This window comes from Quercus lobata, chromosome 9 (genome assembly GCF_001633185.2).
Source record: "Quercus lobata isolate SW786 chromosome 9, ValleyOak3.0 Primary Assembly, whole genome shotgun sequence".
Classification (NCBI taxonomy): Eukaryota; Viridiplantae; Streptophyta; class Magnoliopsida; order Fagales; family Fagaceae; genus Quercus; species Quercus lobata.
Window position 1 is genome coordinate 28,921,156 of NC_044912.1, and position 10,614 is coordinate 28,931,769.

General features: G+C 32.5%; 1 protein-coding gene across 2 annotated transcripts; it reads left to right on the plus strand.

Moving 5' to 3' along the window:
* Positions 1-4,289: 4,289 nt before the first annotated feature.
* LOC115959138 (bidirectional sugar transporter SWEET1-like) lies at positions 4,290-8,357 on the plus strand. Of its 2 annotated transcripts, none has more exons than XM_031077442.1 (7): positions 4,290-4,319; positions 4,687-4,748; positions 4,839-4,875; positions 5,121-5,216; positions 5,892-6,171; positions 6,971-7,090; positions 7,805-8,357. In XM_031077442.1, the coding sequence occupies exons 2-7, from the start codon at positions 4,703-4,705 to the stop codon at positions 7,982-7,984; spliced, it is 759 nt and encodes a 252-aa protein (XP_030933302.1). In that variant the 5' UTR covers positions 4,290-4,319; positions 4,687-4,702; the 3' UTR covers positions 7,985-8,357. The 2 variants fall into 2 exon arrangements, with proteins under 2 accessions (XP_030933302.1, XP_030933303.1); XM_031077443.1 differs by lacking the exon at positions 4,290-4,319 and adding an exon at positions 4,473-4,544.
* The last annotated feature ends 2,257 nt before the right edge of the window (positions 8,358-10,614 follow it).

The following is a 10,614-nucleotide window of genomic DNA, read 5'->3' on the forward strand; positions in this document are numbered from 1 at the left end:
TGCCTTGTCCGCCTGAGGGCTTCCATGTCCTTAGGGAGGAGGAAAGGCTGCTCCAAAGCTTGGGCTAAATGGGTGGCATGCCCTCTGCTGGATTCCCTTATGGTAGAATCATAGGGAATGGGGCCTTCATCCATCTCTATCACGAGAGCCCATGTGCACCTCAGTGTCATCCCTACTATCTATGGATTTAGCCCTCTTATCTCTAGGATCTTTGGTTTTTTGCTGTTTAGTGCCCCTCTGAGGGAGCACCTCCCTCTCTTCCAGCTCCTGCATTGGTCTCTTCTTTTTCAAATCAGAATTGATGCGCAGACCGAGATCAATAGGAGGAAGAGGAGGAAAAGGAAGATTGGTAGAAACTTGGACCCTGGGGACTTCTGTCGAAGTTGCCCCCTTGTTCCTATTGGCGATTAAACCCCTCAAGCTCGGCCTCTTCTTCTGGTCCATATTCTCTCCTTCTTCGGAGCTTGTATCAACTAAAGCAACCGTCTGTTCTGGCGATGAGCCGTGGAAAGCCTGTCGGACTCAGTCTTAGAATCCAAAAGCTCCACGGGCTTCTCTAGGGTTCTCTCTTCCTCTGCAAAGTGAAATCTGTCTATCTCCTCTTTAAGTAACAAACGTAAGGAAGAGGCTATCTCTTCTGTTGCTGCTGCCACTTCAAACGAAACCTGCCGAAGTGGTATTGCGAATGGTGGAGGGTTCCGTTGAACGAGCAATACCATAGGTGGGAGATCCCGCCTCGCTAGGAACCCCGGTTTGGAGACGTCTATCCGAGCGAGCCTAAGGTTACCTGCTCTTAGTGCTTGGCCTGCGTCCTGGTATATGCATGACAAGGGCTTGTAACCTAAGATGAGGTGAGCAGCCCGCAACTGATTATCTTCACTCACGAATATTTCTAACCTCAGCAAAAAGTTGAGCCTGGGAACGTTGACCAAACTAAGCTTCGAAGAGACGTGATCTTTATCTGCAAAAACATCCAAGAAGGTAATTGTGGTTAATTCAATAATAACACTATTCGAGAAGACAAATTTCTAAAAGTAAGTAAAGGGAGAGCTCAAAAAACTAAGGTCCCGGCCGAGAGACCCGATCTTAGGGTACCCCACTTGGTATTCCTGTCCTAACTGGGCAGTGAAAACCGTCGTGCCATTCCCCAGAGACGACCAGATAATCGTCCTTCAAGCCTTTGTTGGACTTAGTAAGGCAAGATATTAATCTCACCTCGTCTGATCGAGATTTGAGGTAATATCCCCCGGTAAGGGAATGGCACTCGTACAAATGAGCAACGTTGTGCCATGTAAGACCAAGGTTCATCTGGTCATTGAAAGCGTCTACACACCCTAAGACTCTAAACATATTGGCGGCGCACTAATGTGGGCATAACCTATGGTTGAGTAGATAATCTCTAGTTATCCTACCAATGGGAAGCGTCATTCCTCCCTCTATAAAGGTGATCATTGGAATGACAACTTTGCCCACCTCTCATAAGTAAGGGACGAGTGGAGGATGATCCGAGGAGGAACTCCTTCTCGGATGTGATGAATACAACTCAGATATGTATTCCGACAATTAAAGCGACCCTCCAAGAAACTCCCATGATAAGAACGTGCCTTACGAGCATACTAGAAAGAAAGAAACCCAAAAATATCTAAGGGAAAGTTACTACCACCACATTAAATGTATTGCAGCTACTTTTTTGGCCACATTTATGTGGATAAGACCTCCGAACAGTACTGCCTTGGCCACCACAACTCACAGAAAGCTGGAGAGGGTGTCTAATGGGACGGATACTCAAGTAGGGGCTCAGATGATCAACAAGTGTAAGACCAAGATGACCCAAAGGGAGCTATATAATGTGAAAGACCCTCTATGAGAGAGGGAGGTCGGAAAAATAGAGATAAAACACTGTAGCAATCTAAATTATCTTTGTATCCATCTGTGATTAATTTATACAAATGGGGACCTCCTCGGACTGAAAGTATATTAAGATCAAAATCTCTTATTTGTGTTTGACTGTCATTCAAATCAAATCTACCCGTTTTTCAATTCATTAGGGCCAAGTTCTTCAACCCACTCTCTACAAATTTATTGTATTAGGCTCATTGGGCCAATATCCCATAAGTTTTGGGCTTGGATTGTAAATCGAGACCTTACAAGTTTATTCTTTCCTCTTTTTTTGTTTATTAAGTTTTTGATTATTTAATTATATTAGATTCTTCATCTTTTGCATAACATTAACTCACCTAGAACAAAATTTTTAAAAATAAAAAAATAAAAAAAAATAAAAACTTAAATAGGACATGTGATGCAAAATTAGGCAATAATTGGAATCCAATTTAGAATCTAATTGAATTTTTTTTTCTCAACTTTGGCTTTAATTATGTTTATATATATATATATATATATATATATATATGAACTTCCCAGTTACTATTTTACTTCATACATGGCAATTTAATATGAGAAATACTAGCGACATAATAATTTCACAACAAAACTTATGTGACAAATTATTAGTGGTACGTAGATTAAAAAAAAAATAATAAAATAGTGATGTCTGTGGTGACCCAAATAAAAACTAATAATAAATTGACACCTAAAATTTATTATGAAAATGTTAGGGATGTAAGACTCCTCGTTTAATATTTAATATCACACAATCTAAAAAAAAAAAAAATACTACATCTACAACATTTTTACAATAAATTTTAGGTAGCAAGTTGTTACTTTCTGTAGCTAGTAAGCAAAAATGTACCCGCTTTTTCTTCTTTTTTAGTGGTAGCACAACCCAAATATCTAGTGGTAAGAATCTTTTAGTTGTTGGATCATATTACCAATTTACCACAAAGAGTAATTCGAATAGTGGAAAGTAAAGGACAAATACACTCTCTCTCTCTCTCTCTCTCTCTCTCTCTCTCTCTCTCTCTCTCTCTCTCTCTCTCTCTCTCTCTCTCTCTCTCTCTCTCTCTCTCTCTCTCCATGTTTTCTCCCAAGATAAAACCTCAACTCAACCATGTCATGGTAATCCGGTAATTCTCCGCTTTTACTGCAGTATTTGTGCAAATATGCGTAAGCACTATTGTTGTATATTTCAACTTTTTTATTTTTTCTTAGCATTTTTGGATAATGAAGAAAGAAATTAGATAGTGGTTGTGATACCTGAAGAGAAAAAAATTATTTTAATAAATTAAAAAATTAATAATTTATTAAAATATAATTTAGAATAAATAATTAGAGGTGAATATTTTTGAGAAGTAATTAAGTAAAATTATAAAAAAAATAATAATAATAAGTTGTTATGTGAGTAAATGGTAAAGTATGCACTAGCCGACATGCATAACGTGCTTTTTAAGATATAACTCATGCCTCAAATCAACTGTGTGATATTTTCCACATTTTTCCACCTAACTCTCACTTTTTTTATATAAAAAATAAATAAATAAATAAATTATTTGGTAAGAACACTATTTGTTGGAATAAACCTATGATGCCCACGTTTTTTACTAGATTTAACTTTTAACCCTTCGACTTTTCACAGTTTCACCAAATACTTACATCTGTTTAGATACAGTTTATTTTGCTAAAATTAAAAATATATTGTCAAAAATACTGTAAATAAAAATAAAAATTAGCAAAAATAATACAGTGAGCCAGTGGCGGAGCCAGAATTTTAGCTCAGAGGAGGCAAAATTAAAAGATATTATTTAAAGTGAAATTGATCTAAAAAATATTAATCGATAATAATAACAAAATAAATAAACAATTGTAAGAAAATAAATACATTTTATATTATTAAAATAAATTTTAAAAAATAATTAATTCATACTACAAGATTTACAACAAAATGTTTACAGACTGATGTGGTAAAAATGTTATTGGTATTACTTAAACAATATATAATGAATAAATGTTTGAAATTATTTTTTGTAGTTAGTGACATATCAATTCGTAAGATATAAGTAGTAAAATTTGTAATATCTCTAGCATCAATCGACAATAAAATACTGTAAAGAGTATAATTAATAGTGAAAATGGTGAAAAAAATAATCGAAAGGAAAAAAATTGTAATACAGGTGTCAAACTTGGGACAAGACAAAAGCTACCTACAAGAATAGTAAAATAGGTGACAAGGTAGTAGATTTGATGTTTGAGAAAACCTTTTTTTGTGTCAAATCTACTTTGTTTCAACCAACTGGGAATTCTTTTTTTTTTGTTTTTTTCTCTATGCGTGGAACTCCTTGAGAATTAAGGTTACATATACATGAAAATTTTAGGAGTCAAGGGAGGCAGGTGCCCCCCTCACCATCTCTGCCTCCGTTTCTGCAGTAAGTTCATGAATAGTATTAAAAGATACAGTGAAACCTATAAATAACAAAAATAAGTTGAATAATGAGATTTTTTTTTTTTTTTTTAAAGAAGAGGACAGTTCTTGTTTCATACTACCAAAAGTAAAGACAAATTCCTTACTCAAAAGCTTACCTACAGAATAGGGGATAAGACCAACTTCAAAAATCTACTGTGTTCCAGAATCCAAATAGATGTTAATCACTGTGTGTTAATTTTTTGTATTCCTCTATATAAACACATGTGCTTCTGTTATTGTGCACCTCTCAATTCTCAGCTCTGGTATTCTGATATCTGATTTCTCTCAAGGCTTTGATTCCTCATCTGGATTCTATTTCTTGTTTGTAGATTTTGTATTGAAACAATGAACCAAATGCAAAAAAATGCGCATTTGGTGTTCGGAATCTTTGGTGGGTTGTATTGAATTTCTCTGCGTTTCTTTCCTTCTTTCTTGGCATTTTGGACTTATGGTTCCTCTGTTTTGTTATCTTTCTCTGCAGGAAATGTTACTGCTCTGTTCCTCTTCTTGGCTCCAATGTATGTATCATTTGAGAACCCCTTTTGGCTCTTATAAAGTTGCCAACTTTTGGTCCTTTTTAACTCTTTTCTGCAAAAGGGTGTTGATCTCTTTGATTCTTGGACATGTTTTTACAATCTTTTCTACCTTCTTTTAGTCTTTATATTATATATATCTGATTAATCTGACATATTCTATTACTGAGAAGTTGTTAATCTGTGTAATTCATGTGAGGAATTGTGAATAATTTTGGTGCGTATTGTAGGATAACGTTCTGGAGGATTATAAAGACCAAGTCCACAGAACAGTTTTCCGGCATTCCATACGTGATGACCTTGCTCAACTGCCTTCTTTCTGCTTGGTATATAATATATGCTTCTTGTTTCATCAACCGGGTTCTTTTTAATTTTTATTGTTTCTTTTCTTCCTTTGTTACCTCTTTTTAACCCCTATACTTCTCTGTTTTTGTCATGGATTATGAGTGTCTTTAATTACTATTATTATGGTGATGATAATGATGGGGATTTTATAGTTAATTCATGTTAATTTCATGGCCATCCGGGCATTCAGGGGCCTCTGTGTTGGTCGGTTGGACTGGGAGTCTTGGATAGCAATTAAACAGGATGACAATTTTGGTTCCACGTTTCTTGCTTTAGGAAAATGAAATTTAATGCTTGGTTGATTAATGTTAATTTATTCTGTACTGTGCATGGAACTGTTTAATATTTGTTTCTTTAGTAACTAAAATTTCAATTGGTGTGTCATTCATAAGAAATTTTAGACCTTTTTCAAAATTGTCTCTATTTTTTTCAAAGAAACATTCTCTCGATCTGCTAGTTCCTTCAATTTTAAATTGTAAAGAAATAAAATAACAAAAAATCAAAAATATGAACCATAAAATCTTTTGAAATTTTCCTCCTTTTTTTTTTTTTTAATTAATTGTGCTGCCAATAGTCCAAAATGATTTCCTTTCAGAGTTGTCTAGTTCAATTGTCTTATAATTACTGATTTTATACATGAAATAAATGTTGAACAGGTATGGCCTACCCTTTGTGTCAAAAAACAATCTTTTAGTTTCAACAATCAATGGCACTGGTGCAGGAATAGAGGTCATATATGTGTTGATCTTCATCGTCTATGCCCCAAAGAAAGAAAAAACCAAGATTTTGGGGCTCTTCGCGTTTGTGCTCACCTTTTTCGCAGCCGTGGCCTTGATCTCCCTCCTAGCCTTGCATGGCAATACCAGAAAGCTCTTCTGTGGCTTTGCTACTGCCGTTTTCTCCATAATCATGTATGGCTCACCTCTGTCAATCATGGTGAGTTTTAACTCTTAAGCTATTTCTTGATTTTTTACTACTTGTTAAATATTTAATGAAGGAATTGACTGGACCCTGATTGATTTGGTTTCAAAGATTATGCCTCAGCCACTGGACCCAGTTTCAGTTATTTTCAGTATGATCACTCCAAAAAAGAAGTTATTTTCAGTATCCGTTTGGATCCACAAACGCGGATCCACGTTTGCGTGTTTTTTTTTTTTTTTTTTTCAGCCGCATGTTTTGATATTTTAACAGTACTATTTATGAGTCCCATAAATTTTACAATAACTTTTTCATTAGAAATAGATTTCACGATATTATTTATATGTTTAAAAATTATTTTATTACATTATTTTTAATTTTCAATTTTAATAGAATAAATTTTATCAAAACGCACTTTTGATAGAACTTATTTTGATAGCTTGGTCACGGAAAGTGTGCAGCTTTGGCCCATTTCTTTATGTTAGGCCATTTTCAGAATATAATGCTATAAGACAAAATTTTGGTATGGTATCCTAATTCCTAAGTACTGTATCCTAGCCGCTTAGGTTGTCAAATTGATTTCAACCGCATGATTATGTTGACCAATTTGACAAAAATAGTTTTACATTTTTTTAATAATGATTAAATTTAATCATATACAAATCTTAAATACAGTACTTAAAAAATTGTATATAAAATTTTACCAGTATATTAGTATTTGTCTTAAAGTTAAACATACAATTATGCTTCCTAAAAAAGTTTGGTTATACATACTTTTTGGTGCATGAACTTATATGGGTTTTATATGTATATGCAGAGGACTGTGATTACGACAAAGAGTGTTGAATTCATGCCATTTTTTCTGTCGCTGTTTTGTTTTTTGTGCGGCACTTCCTGGTTTATCTATGGTCTGCTCGGCAATGACCCTTTTGTATATGTAAGCATGTTCTCTCAATTCCTTAACTATTATCTTATAAATGCTTCGTTGTATGGCTAAGATGTCTTGGGAAATGGAAATATTGGAATATTGTGGATATATCATCATACTCCAAAAGTTTAAGACCAATTATAAATTTTTTTAACAAACTAATCGAGACTGGTCACATGTATTTTTTCGGTTATTCTATTCTATTTAAAGTTGCTCTCTTTTTTCCAAAAGTCATAAATATTTTTTTATTTCCTTAATGAATATGTTAGTATCTTTTACAAATTTTAATGTTATTTTAGATCCTCTCAATGCCCATATATAAAATTCCTTAACATTATCGGTTTGCATATCCCTAGTAAGAAAATTTGTGTTCCAGAAAGAGCTTAGGCATGGCCAATTTACAGCCTGAGTTCCCAAATTTTGAAGCTGCTATCTCAAAAATAAATAAAAATGAAATTGCATTGCTAAAGTTCCCTCAGTTTCAAAACAAGTACCAATATGGTGTCTTATAAAAAAAATACCAATATAGTGTATTAATTTTTTAAAAAGCTATTACACACAAGCGAAATAAAAACTGACTTAAAAGTCATGTTTTTTAATTTGGAAACTGTGACCTCAAGTTACAATTTCAGTTGATTTTTCACATGGATGTAAATGTATGTATAACTGAGTGTGTATAATATACACTGCTCGCTCTTATGGAAATGTGTAATGTTGTTGCAGGTGAACAATGGGTTCGGTTCTTTTCTTGGGGCCCTGCAGCTGATTCTGTACTTTATCTACCGTAAAAACAAGGGCAAGGGCAAGGGCGAAAACGAGATCAAAAGCACCTCTGCAGTATCTGTGGAGCTGGGACTTCCTGATAAACCCAACACAAACGGTGCTCAGAATAGCCACGTATAGACTCGTAGCTTCTGCCCTTTTGGAGGCTTGGGACTGTACTCCCAATCATTTTCTTTAATCGTGCTCTGCCTTCAGTATCAAAAATTTAGTTCTATTAGTGCTGAATATTTACTTTGTTCCTAATAATCTAGTATTGAGACAATGCTATTTTAGAAGGCACAGATCATGGTACAAACAAAATGTAGAATGTTGACTGAATCTGGGGATATGTCTTTTGAATAGATTTCCATTTTTTTTTTTCTGTTTTTTTTTTTTTTTTTCCTATATTGGATTAAGATTTTACTATCTTATCGTGTTCATTACTATCTTATCGCGTTCATTATGTAAATATGTATTTTGCTTTATCATAATAAAATGGATCTGTATTATCATAGGCTCTGTCCTCCTAATTATGTTGCTTTTGCTTAAGTTTATAAATATTTTGGTTTATACATATTTATATATTTTGTGGCGGTGGATGATTGCCGCTTCACCAAGGAATTGTCAGGTTTCAATTAAAGGCGCCTGAAGGAGACAATTAATTTAATATGCAGCATTGTACGCGGGATTTTATCTGCTAGCATATGTAGCCTTTGAAGGGTTTGGTTGGGGGTTGGCTCAACATAAACACGACGACAATGCCATTAGTATTTTCTGGAGTGGTTGATTTTTAGTGATGAGCAATCGTTTACAAATCTTAAGGAGATTACCTCATAGAGTGAGTCTTAAGATAACATGTCGGAAGACCACTTTAGAGTTTTTGTTTGTGGGTTTATCAACCAGTCATTCGTAACTATCATCCGACAAGAGGGACATAATTAGCCTGGCTTGGATAGTGCGTTTGCCGTTTGGAACTTTCAGCGTTTTCCTTTTCCTTTCTTTTTTTTCAAGCCGAAACTTTTGACTATTCTCCCATAAACAGTGTATTCATGTACTGTTTACGGTCCCACAAACTTTATTTTTCAGCCATTTTTTCATTAAAAATAGAACACACGGTACTATTTACACATTTAAAAATTATTTTGCTACAGTATTTTCAGTTTTTAGCAAAAATAAGTTGTATCCAAACGTACCTTTAATCGTTCACACTTGCGCATCTAGATTTAAAAAAATATATAATAATAATAATAATCTTGGTAATATCATTAAAAATGTAATTTATAGAGGCCAAAAACTCTAAATTATTTGCAAAAATGTTTGGATTTTTTTTTTTTTCTTTTTAGTGTAAATAGCTTTTATATATAATTATAAGTCCCAATTTTTTTATTGAAGAGCACAAGCGAAGACAGGAATTTTTTATTAAACAGTTGGATTCTCATATTAAAAAATATTAGAACCATAGGCTCACACACACACATATATATATATATATGCATGTATATAAAGACATGTTTTAGACTAAATTGCAATAAGGCCAAATAATACGGGATAAATTGTAATTTACCATTAAATTTAGGACATCTAAATTTTTTATAGGATAACTCATAATTCTTTGATATTAAAATTATTTTAAATCAACATAAGTGTTTTTGTTGAAGCAAAACCCTCAAACACAAATCTATCATATATCTTATTAAGTTAGAGTAAAATTAGTATTATGCCCGTGCGATGCACGGTTTAATTAAAAATCATATGTAATTTAAATAAAAGATAACAACAACTAAGTTTTTATATTTATCTAAAAATTGATAGAGATGTATAGAAAAAATCAATAAGAACAATTATAATTTTGCTATCCATGAGGTGTTTAAAAAAAAAAAATAGAATCAAAGATTGATATTAGTAGTTGTATACGTGTACTATGATTTTTTTTAAAATTAATTTTGATATGAACAATTAGTGTGAAACCAAAAAAAAAAATTATATATATTTTTAAAAATCTAACAAAATTTCTACAATTTGGTGAAGTCACGTGGCACAACCACGACTCCTAAGCCCAACTTTTATTATATAGTATATGATATGTAATGTCCGTGTGTTGCACAGTTTTATGTTAAAACTTGTAGAATATATATAATTACTATAACCAAATAATTAATTATTATAAAAAAAGGAATAAATTGCATTGCTATAATAACCATCAAATATAAAATGTAGCACCTTAATACAAAATTATCTTCTAACATACCAATTGTGTTATAATATCATTTGTAGTTACATGTATCAAACTATTCGCATATGAATTTTATATCTAATGAATCTACAATATAAGTGATTTGCAGTATTGTTAACAATAATATTAATGATTAAAATCTTTAGACAAAATAACATAAAATTGGCAACTTTTTAAAGATAGAACTATTCGAGGAATAAAACCTTTGTTCTAATTAAAAAAAAAAAAAAAAAAAATTGCAAAGTTCTACATCTAGATTACAAACCTTTCTTAGGATGCTTGAAATCTTTTTTGACAAAAAAAAAAAAAAAAAAAAAAAAAAAAAAAACAACAACAACAACAAAGTACCATATAGATTGCAAAATTGTATGTAAATTTAATAGTCTATGATTGGAATTTACTATGACAACTTACATATATATTGGACAACAAAATAATTAAATTCGATCAAACCATTAACTTATGAATTAGATTAAACATAAGGAAATTACCCATTCAAAAAAAGAAAGAAAAAAAAAAAAAGGAAATTAGCTTAAAC

Bases quoted from the DNA above. Each gene is read 5' to 3' on its own strand.
- LOC115959138 (XM_031077442.1), top strand. From the start codon at position 4,703: ATGAACCAAATGCAAAAAAATGCGCATTTGGTGTTCGGAATCTTTG. The intron at 4,749-4,838 runs GTGGGTTGTATT...CTTTCTCTGCAG, and splicing joins TTTGGTGTTCGGAATCTTTG to GAAATGTTACTGCTCTGTTC. The intron at 4,876-5,120 runs GTATGTATCATT...TGCGTATTGTAG, and splicing joins TTCCTCTTCTTGGCTCCAAT to GATAACGTTCTGGAGGATTA.